At 43.3% G+C, this 16,139-nt stretch overlaps 1 protein-coding gene across 1 annotated transcript in view; it reads right to left on the reverse strand.

Moving 5' to 3' along the window:
* The window catches only part of PSMD1 (proteasome 26S subunit, non-ATPase 1), a 241,841-nt gene that overhangs the window by 217,998 nt on the left and 7,704 nt on the right, over nt 1-16,139 (reverse strand). Inside the window, exons 2-7 of the mRNA XM_086944562.1 lie at nt 10,327-10,370; nt 8,979-9,052; nt 8,721-8,890; nt 8,000-8,205; nt 6,879-7,022; nt 5,319-5,545 (exon numbers count right to left, since the gene is read on the reverse strand). Of these exons, the coding sequence (XP_086800688.1) occupies nt 5,319-5,545; nt 6,879-7,022; nt 8,000-8,205; nt 8,721-8,890; nt 8,979-9,052; nt 10,327-10,370 (865 nt within the window). The remainder of the gene's footprint in view (nt 1-5,318; nt 5,546-6,878; nt 7,023-7,999; nt 8,206-8,720; nt 8,891-8,978; nt 9,053-10,326; nt 10,371-16,139) is intronic.

Consider the following 16,139-nt stretch of genomic DNA (forward strand, 5'->3'; position numbering starts at 1 on the left):
ACAACGCATGCCATTACAATGAATTTTTAAAAACTACCTTTACAACGCATTCCATTACAACGCATACTACCTTTACAACACATACCATTACAACGCATACCATTACATTGCATGTATGGTAAGTATTGGATAGTGTAGGGGTAAAAATTACTATTCTAAATCCAGGGGGTGCAACAGTAGGGTAAGTGTTGGATAGTGTAATCGTACTATGCGTTGTGATGGTATGCGTTGTAATGACATGCGTTGTAGTGTCATGCGTTGTAGTGTCATGCGTTGTAGTGTCATGCGTTGTAGTGTCATGCGTTGTAGTGTCATGCGTTGTAGTGTCATGCGTTGTAGTGTCATGCATTGTAGTGTCATGCGTTGTAGTGTCATGCGTTGTAGTGTCATGCGTTGTAATGGTTGGCTTGTAATGGCATGCGATGTAATGGATGTTGCGTTGTAATGGTAGCAAGTTATAAAAGTTGCGTTGTAAAGGTTGTTTCCCGTATCAGTCTCCAACATTTGTCCAAAAGCTCACCACTGCTAAACATCACCAAGCAAGGTGTAATAAATCTGCATTGTCCATATTACAGCTCAAGCAAGCAGTGCGCATCCTCCTGCAAGTCTATGTTTGCTAGGGCAACCAGGGTGTGTTTTCTTTTTATGTACAAACTTAAAGTGTGCCAGGGAGCGACAGTGCACTAGTGTGCATCCAACAGTAGCGCCACTGGTCATCTGGCAGATCAGTGACAAGATCAGTCTATCACTTAGCTCTAGCCCTTGCATCTACAATAGGTGCCTGATCCTGCAGGGTTGTATACAGCCAAGTAATCGGCTTCCGAGGGGAGAGGGGTGCTAGTATTACATTCATCACATGCAGATGTGGCAGCGACGATGGGCAAGTGTGGTGGATTTTCCTTCATGTGGCACATATTCTATAATGTAGTAATACGGGTGTACAGTTAGCTACCTCCTGAGCTTGTAGAAGTATTATAAAGTTACCCTCAGGATAGAGGTCTCCGATCTTAATCAGAATAAAGGGCAAAGAGGACGACACACCTGTGTCTTTATGCAGAAGGTAAGCCTCTGGTCTTTAACTATCTCATTAGCAAACAATCAATTTAGCTTTGTCATCTCATTTCAACCCATCCTAAGACCACACCAAGCATGCTTTAGTGTCACTTTTACCAATTCGGCGTCTAGGGTTTGAGCAGATTATTGTAGCCTTACCAATTCGGCGTCTAGGGGTTGAGCAGAATTGTATCCTTTCGGCCTTGACTGTCACATGCGGCTGATTTGATGGGGGTAAGACCAAAGGAGCACAGAAGCAAAAGCATCTTACTCACAGCCTTGCAGCCCTTGAACCAGAGGCACTGAAGAAGTGCCCACTGCAGGTTACTCTTTGCCATGGCTCTGATGTACTTCACCTCAATCTGCAGCTCCCTCATCTACAGAAGCACATGGACGTTCTTCTATCCATCCCTTCAAAGCTCAGTGGAAGTGGACATTTGGGACCTCCATTACAGGAGCGCCACACTTCACTCTGACTCACAACCCTCTAAGCAGAAGCATAACACCTCACTGAGCTGCATCTTCCCCATTAGTCTGCATTTGCAGGCCCATCTCCACTGATGCAAAACCTAGACTTCAGTCATGGGTTTCCTTCTTTTGTATTGCAGACTAGAGTCCAGACTCCTCACACTCCAGATCTCAGACCAGATTTGTGACCTAATGGCTGGAGCGGCCTACCTAGAAACTGGGGAACAGAGTTCGAGTCTCGGCAGGGACGTTCAACATTCTGTGATTCTGGGCAAATCACTTAATCTCCACGTGCCTAACACAACAAATGTGTCCGTCTGTAATGCAACTGGAGCTCATGTGAACAGCTCCGATTCTTTCAGGTCGAGTTTTCGCTCTATAAAACTGCCCCCCCTAACCCCCCCAATAGATTAATGGATTACTTCCCCTGCTTAAACAATGATCCTTGCTCTGTGGCTTTTCAAAAGAGCAGCTCTGGTCCAGGTTGTCTTTGTGCTGCCCTGTGGATGTGACACCATACATGCTGTCATTTGGGATTAGTCCCAGAGATACCAGAGATGCTTTGAAGACGGAGCAGTGCGGGACAGGCAATAGCTAGCTCTAGTCAGCATCTTGAAGCTGGCCTGGCCACAGCAGGCCATTCACAGGATCTTCTACACATCAATTCCCCACCAGAGGGGACACAGAGTAATAACTCAGTGGCTGGGTCCCGCTCTGCATTAAACACCCATTCTGAACCAACTGTGAGGGGACTTGGTGTCTCCTTAAATGCATTCAGTGCCCTTGGCAAAGACGACCTAACCCGAAAATATCAATTAACCACATCGGTGCGGTACGATTTACCGCCGGGTGCTGACCCCTAATGGAAACGGGCGTGGTCATGGCGGAACGGTTCCGTCATGAGCACAGCTCAACCGATGCTCATGACGGAACCGTTCCGTCATGAGCATTGAAGGGGTTAATGGGAACCAAGACTCTTAGATTATAGAAAAATTATTAGACCACAGCATTCAGTCTGGCTACTTTGACCCCTTGACAATGACCTGCAAAGAGACTCCACAGCAAAGGCCACAAGAGCCAAGAGTTCTCAAAGTTAACCAAGGGCACATACATCTCTCCACAGAGAACAATAATGGCCAAAGCATCCAAAATTATTATTTTTATAGCACAAGAGCTTGTTGTTTTCGTTTATCTAAATAAAAAAATCTATTCTCTTTAAAAGATATTGCTCTGGCTGGGCACAGACTTTGTAATCATTTGTGTCTTGTATAGAGTACTAACCCTCTGCTATTTCCTGGAGCAACCCATGATTGGTCAAACTAGCTACCTTCGGAGTCAGTTGATAAAGGGAGGAACCAGATTACACAGCTGGAATACAATAGTACCTGAGGTACTGGGACACTGGGGGTTGGGGTGGGGGGAGGGGGGGCAGGTAAATGTCTGCAGTCCTAGGACCAAGAAAAGAGGCATCACACCAGGCCTCGTGTGCACAGGATATTTAAGTTCTTCTGATTCCTTGTGCGTTTTCCAATAGTAGTACCTTAACGTGAGAAGGAGAGACAGAGGGGTAGGTGCGCACTGTCTGTTTCCCCATATACACTACTTTTCTTGGATTACGTTTTTGGGTATAGTTGACCAAATAGCAAATTAGAGCATTTCTGTTAAACATAAGAAACATATGCAATTAATAAAAAACAAGCCATCGTCCATGACAGATATGTCATAAAACGGACACATATATGTACGTCTCCTTTTAGAGGGATTATAAAATGTACTGGTTGTCAGAAGCAAGTTTATCAATACAGTTACAAACAAGGACATCACACACAAAACGGATGAGGAGTCCTTACATGTATTATGAAAGCATGTGAAAGTAAAACAGTGTTTTGCTAGAAAGCAATCAAGTAAAGACACAGAAAAAAGCACTGCTGAGGTCTGCTGTACTCAAACAAGTAATGAGATGGAAAAAAATGCTGCTGTCTGCTGTACCCAAATGTGTTTCTTCTAAGTTGCCAGTATAAGACCAAATGAAAGAAACAATTTCCTGAAAAAAATTGTTTGTACCAGGATCACTTTATCACCTTGAAAAATACTCCAATGCTAAACAATGCAGCTGAAGCCTTGGCTTAACCCCTCCCATGCTCATGACGAGCTCAGCTCGTCATGAGCCACAGTGGCCGTGTGCTCATGACAAGCTGAGTTCGTCATAACGGCTGCAACGCTCGCACGCAGGGCTAATTACCCCGCTGTGCTGAGCGTTCCAAAGAAACGGGTGTGGCTCAGCTTGTCATGAGCACAGCGCCACCAGTGTGCGTGACGAGCAGAGCTCGTCAAGAGCAACGGGGCACTATGCGCGCCCCCCAGAATAGCGGGGGAATTGGCCACGCAGGGAAGGGGTTAAAAGAAACTCTACATTATTCCCATTGGTTTTATTTTAATAAATCAAGAAATGTGCCAAAGAGGCTGCTGCCTCATGTCTCTAGAATTTTAAATGCTAATCTCTTTAAAAAAAGTTTACCTCATCTATACCTTAAACTACCAGGATATTCTCTTACAACTCCTCAAGAATAGACTATGGTGGCACCATTTTCATCCAAGGGTCAGAGCTCTCACCTAGGATGTTAGTTTTTTTATGTGTATTTACACATGTGCATCTGGGGAGCGTACGCACGCCAAATTGGAGGAATAGAAGAGCAAAGAGGAGTTTTAAAAACATGGGTGTGCTTCAGTCATTTCTTGAGGATTAGTTGTAGAGTGCACCATCACCCGTGAGGGCATCCTAGATAGCTGCTCTAAGTACTTGTGTCGTGAACTTTATAAAAAGCTTGGTCAATCTCCTATATAATCCCCAGATAACTACAAACACACACACTCATTTCACCCAAATCATTTGGAGGTCAGAAGTCACAAGTAGAGAAATGTCAGATATTTTTGAAAGAAGGACTCAAGTCATCTCACTGCTGCACCAACAATACACAACAAATATACACTTCTGTAATTAAAGTACCAATAAAGAAATTGGGCCACTATCAAACCGAGTTTTGTGACTAAGACAAAGACCCTCATATGAGATTCTGGATTTCATTGGTTGCCAATGTAGGGTTTTGGCCAGTGGTTTTACATGACAAAATTGTGGTGACCCAGAAGCTTAAATGTTCGGCATGTTTTACCCCTCCTTTAGTTTATTTAGAAGCACAGCCAGAAGACCCACATACATGGCATTACATTATCTAATCTGCAACTTAGCAAGTGTATATTTCTCCTTCAGGTATTAGAAAGGGCATTATTCTGCAAAGTTCCTGATCTGGCTAGGGCAGGTAGCGAGGGACGCCTGTACTGGTGCTTCCAGCTGCAAGTCATTGTTTAAGTTAATTCCCTAGTTATTTTTGTTTTAATAACACAGACTAGCATGTGTTATGGTTTCATTTCTTTAGGCCAAAACCAAGCTCTCCAACTTATATTATCCTTATACTGTATGCTAGTGTATATTTCTTCCGATTTAAAATGATATAAAAAGAACAGGAGTGCTCAGAGAGTCGCCTATATTGAAGTAGCTCTCACGGAAGTCTCTTATGTTTATCTCAGTGATAGGGACACAAGGTCTCTTTTTACATTGCCTCCTCACAGATTTCTCACAGTATATTTTCTGGACATGAAGAAAATGAAACATATAAAATCTTTCTGTAATCACCTCTCTAAAGGTAGACTTGGCTGCTAACCAAGCATTTCACTTCCCTTCAGTTTTCCTATTGTGGTCGCAATGCGACTTCCATTCAATGAATCCTATAAGACCTCACCTCTCTTTGTCAGCTGTTGGGATGGTGCCGGTGTTGGTGGACCCTGGCACTGAGGCAATGGGGGTGCCCACTGTGTGGAGATTCTGGATCACAGAGGACAGGAACTGCTGGCTGGCACTCTCGTAGAGGTCGAAGCAAATTTGGTACGCCATCAGGAGGTTGTCTTCCTTCACCAGCTTCTCCAGGATGTCACTCACAGCCTGAGGGTCATCTAGGAAAATCAGACACTGGGGGAGAGAAGATGAAAAAAATAATTAACCATGTTCTAAACAGTTTGTTATAAACAGTCAGGCAACTGCTATCTAGGCCAATTGTAACCTTGACTTCAGACAGTGACTCTGTGTGGAGCCTCAGGATAGGACCACTGCAAAAAGACACACAGATTTTGTAGAAGTGTCTAAACCCTTCCAAAAGCATGAGAAGTGAAGACTGCTGCAGGCAGCATATTCACTTACATGGTCTCCAAAAATTTGGATTCCCTGTGTGTAAACATAGAACGATCTGTAAATTTGGCCCAACGTCTTATATTCATTTCCATCTTATAGATTACTCTAGTGCATGCAAAATCTATTACACAGTCATTTTCTCTTGTTGATTGAAAACTAATTTGAAAAGGCCTGGAGCTGTAAGAAAACTGTCATAGAATGTCACAAAGCTAAACTAATAGGGAGAGAAAACCAGTCTCAGTCCACACATTCATCGGTATCACATCATAACCCTCAGACACCGACTGCTATGGTCATGGCGGGCCAGAAACGTATATTTTGTCCACCTAGGCATGAAGGAAGCAAAGTTAACATGATTCAGTACAAGAGATAAAATATTCAATACAAGAGATAAAATAAGGTTTGTGCTGAGGTATGGCTAGAGTGCATGAGCAACTAACACAAGCATTTAGGGGTAACTCTTTAAACAAACAATGCAAAGCAGTATTAAAATAAAAGCAGTACCATTACAGAACAGATGCTAAATGGCTTTATTAAGGTTAAGACTCATACAAAACTGGCCAAACATAGCTGAAGAATGTGAACGATCACACGATGTGGACAGATACTTCTCCTTTACCTGTCAACTTTCGGAAGCATATTGTGTTTTGTGGAAAGTGCAAGACTAACCCAAGTTAAGCCACTAAACTGACGAGACTAGGTCGACTAGTCTTATATACGAATCATATATGTCCAAAAAACAAGCTCCCTTAATCAAATGCTTGGATAACAGGCCAGTGGTAATTTAAGGTATCTAAGATGACTATTCATCCTTTACTTAAAATCTGTGCTTGGACTGGATTCCTAAAAAAAGACACCATTGTCAAACTGTTCAATTGCTTGAAAATATCCCCTTCCCAATGGTCCAGATAAGACAGTATTGATGGTTCGGAATCACACTTTCCTCAACAAATTGTTTGCTTGCACTATCATCTTCCAAAGGAAAGCTCAGTGTGACTCCCTGTATGCCCAGCAGGCCGATGTTGGGTACTGAACAGGTGCACACCCAGTAGTTAACCCAGTAAGTGATCCTGTAAACTTTTTTGATGGGCAGCAAAAATAATTTTCCGGTTACCTGACAAACGTTGATGAAGTCTGGCTTCTCCAGGTTCATGTAAATTTTCACTAGGACCCGCAGTACTTTGTTGCGGAACTGCTTGTTCTGCATGAGAGACATGCACAGCTTCAAGCTGTAGGCCAGCATGCCTGAAACATCCCGCTGCAATGCAAATTAACACTGTAACTATCAAAAAAGAGACAACATGGAATCTAGAACCATTCATGAGCCTATCAAAGTAATCCCAGAGCAGAGGTTAAAAGATGAAGACAACAAGCCATTACTAATAGTATGTTTGCACAACCCACGCTGGAGCCAAAACAAGAGGAAAATGATTAATTAAACCACCGCTAATGAGTGTATAAGGAACACAAAGGAAGGAGCAAGAGTGGGAAAGCAGATTTTTAAAACTGAGGCCAAGTTATTTCCGATACCTCCGGAACACTCGAAGGACACAGAAACAGACTGTATATGCAAATGACTAACTATACATTGTAATATAGATAGCAGACTTGCTGGTGAAGATTCCTCAAACTAGGATAAGCAGCCTCCTAAAGAGGTTTTACCAGAAACAATTGAGATACTCTAGACCCCAGTTTGTTCCTGAATGGTGCAGTACATAACCATGGTTCCAATTCTTGTAAAATCATATTGGGTGATCCCCAAAAAAGCATCATATGCCTATGGTTGTTCCGCCATAAACTGGTAGGCCCTAGAGATTACTCAGTTCATTCAAGTACTATCCACATTAGAAGATTCCAGAGATGCTTGGCTTACTTAAAAGAACATCACCAAAACCAGAGCCCGTGCTGAACTGCAAACATAACGGCTCCATGATACTAGGCCCAGTGACCTGCTTGCTTTAGAGGCCCGAACACTGTTCTATTAATGGTTTATGGGCACTTCACTGTATGGGATCAAAATCCTCATTATCATCATCATTAGGCAATAAAAGTGAGGCAAAAACTGTTCTGTACAGAACTCCATATGAGATGCAGTCAAATAGCTAGAAGGAAAGGAGAGCAGGTAAAAATATCACAAAGATGAAGAAGAAAGACAGGCCAGGGAAGAAGACTAGGCTAAAGTTCAGGGACAGAGAGAAACTTTGCCAAGGAAGGGTGCAGAAGAAGCTGATTTACCGACTCGAGGATGGTCTTCTCAAAAACATCAAGTCGACGGGTCTCAAGAGCAATACCGATAGCCTGCTTGTACTTGTGGTCATCCAGGCAGCGCTGGAACATTTTGTTTACTATCCCTTCTAGCCGCTTATCCACAGCCTTCTTTTCTTCTTCGGGCAGTTCTGCGTTCTCCACACATTGCTTTGTATAGTGGTCGATGCATTTTGCTGGGAGTAAAAGTGGGAAAAATCTCCAGGTCAATTTCGCGGACAAACAAGTCACAGTAATGGAGGTTAACAACTATTTCCTAGCCCTCTTTTTGAAGAAGATCCCTTCCAGCCCATTGACGTAACAGACTCACTTGCACCCACAAACCACCTGTCCGCCCTCGGGACAAAGATGATCTTCTCACTGCAGCCCACAGTCCCAACCAAAACATGCAGCTCCACCAACAATGCCTTATCCTCAGGCATCCGCCTGAGGCACCAAGCCCATTGTAACAACCTGTTACCCAACATCACAACACCAGGAATCACTCGAAGGCCACGTCCTAGGACCACCAAAACTCACTTGCCTTTGCCCATACATCATGTACACAAACCTGAAGGTATCTAGGCACTACATAGACAAGCAGGCAGAGGTTGACTTGTGAGGTAAGTTTTTGAAATGAAATTTAAGATTTAACAAGCAAGAGTTGGCGGAGACAAAAGCAACAAGGTACAGTTGGATACAGAGACATTACCTATAATCGTCTCCACATATTCGGAATTATCATTGACGTTGAAGAGGTCCCCAGCTCCGAGTGCATAGTTCAGAGACTCCTCAAAGGCTCCCAGGTGATAGAACACTTTTGAAGCGACCAGGGCAGCAAACTGGCGGCTCCTGAAGTTCTCATCCTCATACAACACCTCGCTGAAAAACAATCAATGGGATTGTAAAAGGTATTCAGCTTCACCATCTGCAGGCAAGCACCGGCTACTATATAGAGTCACCAACTTACATTTTATCCACAGACTCAGAGATCTCAGCCCAAAAATCATTGACAACTGCATTCAACTTGTGGAGCGCAAATTCCTGTGAATCAGACAACAAAAAACAGGAAAGTTTAAAAAAGCTGCAGCATTCTTAAAATGCAGCAATGAAGCATAAAATAATGCCTTGTTCGCCAGCCTGCTGTACTTCCCACCTCCTTTCTATGGATCACAGTTTGATAGGATGGTACTCTGCTCCTAGACTTGTGACAATCCTGTATGTTGAAAGGGTGCAGATGAATGTACACAAAGCAGTCAGTCTATAAGCGTATGCAGGCCCCAACTCCGTTCTCTTTTGACCTGTGCAAATAAGTAGCAACATCGGCCTAAAGTGTTTAGCCCTAAAGAAAAATGATTCTCTCGAGTACTAAAATCCTCACAACTAGGGCAAATCACATCATGGACTACAAGGCTGAAAGGTTTATTATTTCAGCAAATTGATCTAATATAGCCGCGTTTGCCTTACCCGTCTCAACCAGTATGCTTGTCTCTAGACACATCAGATACACTTCCTAAGAAAGCTAAATAAACCTATGCCAGAACACTTGTACAAGACAGGCTTGATCACTCACCGATGCGGGTATGAAAATCAGCCAAAGATGTTTAGGCAAGTATCTATCATTAGCGTATGAGAATATTTTAAAATGCAACTGCAGAGACCTTGAGAACATGCAAATTGAAATGTTTCAGAAAGTCAGGTTGAAATTTACAGACTATAATAGTAATTACCATCAAACAATATGTGTTCATTAGTACAGAACCAAACATCAACAACCAATTAATAATCAGCTTCAAACAGTGCATGAAAATTCCCTGTATGGCAACGTGTGTGCTGAACAAAGTCTAGATTTCACAAAAGGTTTCTTATCACACCTCAGCTAGTTTCAACACAAAAAGCTGAGGGAACATTACAGGTAGCAAGTAAAACAAAGGTTCAGAAAAATGTAAAAATAAATCGGAACCCCGTCAGAGTCCGGATTACTCTCTCATATGTCGGTCAGCAGAGTTCAATAGGAGGTGAACCCCAAGCGCAAGACCAACCACTGCCATTTTCTTTTCATATGCTGCCTTCAAAAGAAAATTGATCCCAGAGATTTCAGTTGTAAATTAACTATTAACTAACTCGTGTGGAAACTGACAAATTATATTGCTTAATTTAACTTTTTTTTTTGCAATATACCCATACATCTGAAGGAAGTCACTTATTCTTTAAAATATGAGATTGTTGACCTTCTCAGGTTAAATGTGAATTTCAAGGCAAACTTGGGCATTTCTTTAACGTTTTTTCGTGCTTCTTGTTCATATTGTGGAACCTACCTTGAGTTGAGGCTCTTCCTCATCCAGAAGGGATATAATGCCAGCTAGAAACAATGAAATAGGAAGAACAGTGACTAAGAGTAATGCAAGTCAATCAAATACCATGCATTGCAAGATCATCAATTAAAGGTTATTGAACTGCAGTTCATTTCCAATCCTATCCAAACATTCAATTTATAGTAGCTTCATCTGAGAACACAGTCTACACTCCTTAGACGTTTTCTTGTATCGTGCTGTTGTTCATCATGGAGATATAACACCATTTCTGGCATTTCCTTTGATATTGATCTATACTAGATAAATTGACTTCTCATGATCCTTAAAAGACACACAAGCAGCCCGCCTGACGCCATACGTTAGAGTGATGTACTTGAAATTAACGTAGCTGGAGAATAGCGGTTCCAAAGTGAAGGAAGCAACAGACCGCGCCCCAACCTATCATCAGCATTAATCTCATAAAACAGAACGTCCGCTAAACGTTGCATATTGAGACTAATATAATAGACACAATTTTAACTCTTGTCAAATTGATCATTATCTCAAATGTATTTTAGACAGGTTATCTTTAGATCTGTTTTCACATTTGTTTTCAAACAATGTAGCTCTTGGGGGCTAGTTCCTGCACAAACCTAAAAAAAGTTATGTGGCGGCCCTCTTTCCCTGAGATATGTAGTGCCCTGTTGGAGAGGCTGCTGAGGCAAATCTGCCTAAACCACACCTCTGTGCGTGACTAGCATCGATCATTCACAGACCATAGGGCAAAGGTCTTCTCACTCACAGGGAGTCACACTAAGCCGAGCAGTCTCTTCGCTGGCTTAAAGTCTCACTCTCTGGAGAACTGTCACACTCACTAGCAGTGAATATAACTCTCCTGAAAAGTCCCACACCCGGAGACCTGCGAATCTCACTGGACAAGAATTGCTTACTGCATAGGAGTTTCAAACCATGCAGACTACTCATGTCATGAGACCCCTTTTTTCTTTAATGCAGGTCTCATGCAATGAAGCACTGTGACACGCAAGAGCTGCGACGTGTTCTATCCCTGCCACCAGTAGGTTATCCAGAAAGGTCTATATCCTTTGCATTCAGGTGCTTGTAGTTCTGCTTTTCTAATACATGCAGGGCTACATGCCACAACATGCCAAGAGAACTCGAGAGGCCTCTTGCAAACCTCAGGAATTTGAATCATTATTCAGCAACGAGTAAAGCTTTGCATAGAGTCGATAGCGATTCCGGTTCAATGGAGAGCAGAGTTGGAGTTTTCATTTAAAAAAAGTCAGTCACAATCAAATATGCTTTCCTCTACATTTCTACTCATCGCAAAACAGAACGGAGTAGCATTGGTCTTCCGTAGATTATCTTCTCAAGTCTATAAATATACGATGGTAAGAATTCTGACAGTTTTACACAACCTTGGGGACAGAGTGATAATGATAGCTACTGTCAATGCCCCAATGTAACTGGAATAACAGAGGCAGGAATTATACAAATAAGGGATGGCTGCGTAAATAAATTTATAAGCATTTCATCAACTACCTTTGCATAGAATGTAAGAGATGAAAAACATGAAAATAATGGAAAATTCCAAGAAATATGATAAAGACAAAAACAATAATCACATAAGAACCGAAGAAGGAACAACAGAAGCATGACAAAATTAGAATTGACATTCATGGGAATACTCCAGAAAAAGAGCTTTAAGAATAAATACTAAGAGAGGGGTTCTGGATCCACCTTACTGCGTTATTTAATTGGGAACTAGTTGTGTGCTGTCACCAGAAAGAGTGCTTGTTGAACTCTTGTTGGCCCTTGAAGGGAGATCGCTAGCATAACATGGTCACTGCAGCATGCAATTGCAAACCCTACACAATGAAGCAATAGTATTGGCTGAGCAGGGATTCAGAAGGCTCACAAAGTTCCTGCAGAGTTTTATACAAAGTAGCGAATTGAGAGCTTGATATGCTGTGGGTGATGGGGTTTGACTGGGCCGACCGGCTGATAGCTGGGCTGGCCTGTTATTAACATCGAGGGCAGTTTAGCCCAGGTGGCTCCAACCAGTCGATCGCGAACTACCAGACACCTTCAGAGTAGCTCACAGCCTTGAGTTCATTTATAAATGAGCACTAGGCCATATTGCCCTTTTAAATTTAAGGGACAGCTGTGCTTATTTTACATTATTATCTTTAATCTGCAGACAGCAGGGCCTGATAATGAGCAGTGAGGTATTTAACTCTTAAATAAAATTCCTTCTCAACTCAATATTGGAGCGGTGAAAAAACTGAGGTTTCTGAATGCTTTTAAATGGTAGAAAATTCAAATGAAAAGTTACCTTGATTAATAAGTTAATGCTTCATTTTAAATGTTCTCCCATTTCAAAATGTCACATTTACAAACAGCATGCCTCTTGCTCCCAGAGGCCAGTAGACACTGTGCCATAAGTATAACTGGAAAACACAGCCAGTTTTTTTAAATGGGAGAAATTTAAAGTTTAGAATTTTTTTCTTCATATTATGACAATTTTTGCAGAGCATTTTTCTGCACTTTAAATTTCTCTCATTTAAAAAAAAGGATTGCTTGCGATGGTGTCATATGTAACAATGCCACATGTGGTGAAAGGTAAGTCCTGTGCTGCAAGTACATATAACATAGGCTCTTAGTCACCCATAATAATATATCCCATTCATATGTACACGTCAGAGCTCCCCAAAGCCACGCTCTCACTGACAGACATAGCAGCCCTGTCATAGAGCCCCTAGTCAAAGTATGTTGCTCATATCATAGCATCTGGCTCTATGAAAATGAGGCTTAAAGCCAAGGACGCTGGGAGTGGGGTAACAGTGTATGGTAACAATGCATGAGTTGTTTAGCCTTCAGTAGCTCACAATGATTTTCACTGATCAGAAGTAGCTCTCACTACGGATCCTTTGGCTCATGTGACGGTCAACTGAGGTGTGTCCCCTAGATTTCGGCTGCAGCGTGACACCCACCCGGGTTGTCCACTCTTGCCCTTAATATTTGCTCTTATTTTGAGCCCCTTGCTGCATGGATCAGACATGACCCTTTGGTGCAGGGAGACTGGGAAGATAAAATCTCACTGTACGCAGGACATTCTGCTCTGTGTGTCAAACCAGCCTTCACACTCGATAGAATTATGCAAATAAATACTTCTACCCAATTTGGTAACTATAAGGGCTACACCATCAATTTGAAGAAGTCCGTAATATATATCCTCCATGGAGACGTGTCACGTCTGCCACGGGACTGTGAGGCTAGAGTGGTCCGAGGCAGGTTCCTATACTTAGGAATATACACTGACCCCAATGGTGTTCTCTGGTAACAACCCATTGCCGCTGCTTGCACACCGCAGGCATGATGTCCAGCAGTTGAGGGTTCTGCCCCTGTCATTGCTAGGCAGGGTGGATCTTTTTAAAAAGAGGGCACTGCCTTGTTTTCTTTATGTGCTACACACCACCTTATACTCAGTCCAGATTTCATACTTCAAAGAAATCGTAAGTGAAATGCGTGTGCTGCTCTGGAATGGAGTCCATCCATGGATTGCCATCCAAAAACTGATGAGAGGTTGGTATAATGATGGCATTGCCCTCCCAGACATTCAAAAATAATATTGGGACACGCAATGAACCGCAGTTAACTACTGGGTGAACCTCCCAATGACTGAACTGGCATAACGGGCGGATAGATTTGCAATTTACCCAGGAAGGCGACCGTAAGGCTATATATAGTGGATTGCGACACATAGCTTTCAAAGACCCAACACCAGTGACATGGAACATTTGGCATGCAACTCTCCGGTTGCTTGGCTAAAGGGGCAAAAAAACGTAGGCCCCCCCCCCCCCCCCCCCTATGGGGCACAGCTAGTGTAGGTACATTTAGGACACAGCCTGGCTTCGATAAGTGGGATCTCCTTGGCCTATCAAGGGTAAGAGACCTATAGGTACAGGAGGGGCATCATCCCTTTCACAGACTTGAATACGAGTATAAATTAGCACCCACTAAAATGTACCTTTACCCCCAGATACAATATGCACTGAACAAGGCACTACCAGCAGACACGCTGCTCCCGAGGCGTCCCCCCTGCAGGACAGGCTACTTGGCACCCAAATACCCCGTAAGATAAGCTCACCTACTTATCAAAAGGTAATTAACAACTCACCTGCCACCCAGGTACACTTAAGGTCACAATGGGGGCAGGATCTGGTAGGACTTGAAGATGACGCAAGGCCCCTAGGGAGGTGGCCATGTGGTCCAGAATCAGTTGGGTACAACTAAAATGATTACATAGGTCCTACTACTCATGCACAAACATGGGCAGAGCAATGGATGCACAATTTTGGAAACACTGCTGTCGGATAGGCTCATTCTTTCACATTATATGGGGGTGCCCAGAGATACAAAGCTATTAGACCGCTGTAGTCAGCTGCATGAATAATGTATGTGGTTGTAGCATGGAGCCTACTACAAAGCGGTGCCTCCTTAATGTCTGGGGCGCATCACATCTAACCAGCATGGAATTAATTTTGGTAACATTGGGACTGATGGTAGCCAAGCGTAACATTGCAGGTTAACAAAATGGACTGGTGTATGCTTGCAGAGAAAGTGGTGCATGAACGGTGGGGATGTCCCCAAAAATGGGTGAGATATGGGAAAATGGAAAGAGCTCAGAGGAAACCCCTGTACATCTATTGCTGGGAGTGGTGTTGATTTACTACTTGCTACACAACCTGATTCAATTGTGACCACTGGATGGGCAGAGGAGAGAATGGGGAGGGAAAGAACACATGGCAGTGTACTGTTTTCCTAATGTTTTGATGTTCACAATAAACAGAACTGTAAAATATATATTTTTTTTTTAAATAGTAAGTAGCTCTCACTACAGAAAAGGCTGGAGACCCCTAGTGTAGCCTCTGCTCACAGGTGGTGCGCAATGCCTGCACAACAGACCTTCAGGGCTCACCCTCCTAAGTGTGTGTTAATGGCATTCTGACAATTCTGCCATGCTTACAGGCAGCTACCCAGGTCACCTTGAAACAGTTGCCAAAGGCCCTTGAGGTTAACAGCTGTGAGAGGCACAGTACAGACCAATCTCGATCATGCCACAGTCACATCAGATAATGATTTAAAGGTAAGGTGTAGGCAAGGTTTCCTGAGAGGGTTGGGGGCATTAACGCAGTTGCTGTGAGTACATTAGTGAAGGTGAACCTACTGTATGTATGGCAGAGGCCTTGGGTACCCTTTAGCTCGGCTGGCGCTCTGCATTTCCCTGTGCATGGCTGAGGCTCTCAGATCCAGTGTGTAGAGCTAGGGTTCTTGGCTCCTTTGTGCACCTCTGTACAGATAATTGGCATGTTCCTCTCCCAAAGACCAGGAATGTCAAGGGGGTGGAGGGGGGGTCGGTCAGCAGCAAACTTGAAGTCATATAAACAAGGAAGCACCCTGCAGAAATAAAAGGCCAGTATATGGGCTCCCACAGCAGCCTCCAACCCCTCAGACATTCCTCCACATGCCAATGATGCTGGAAAGACAATAAAACACCGGCATACTGGCTCAATGCCCTCAGACAGCAGCGATGACACTCCCAAGCTGGCAGTGATTGGGTCCCCTCTGAATGTGCTTGGGAGGAAGGAATGAGGTGCACTTTCTATTGCTCCATTTTATCCAGGCTCGGACTAGAGCCAGAGGAAGGAGGAGGTGGTAGACGAGCAAAGACAAGTGATGTTTACGGTCAGCCTGACTCCCAATGGTCTAGCCGCCTTTTCAGCTTGTCTCATGCTTCGTCTGGACACTTCTTTCTT

This window comes from Lissotriton vulgaris, chromosome 11 (assembly GCF_964263255.1).
Source record: "Lissotriton vulgaris chromosome 11, aLisVul1.2, whole genome shotgun sequence".
In the NCBI taxonomy this organism is placed as follows: Eukaryota; Metazoa; Chordata; class Amphibia; order Caudata; family Salamandridae; genus Lissotriton; species Lissotriton vulgaris.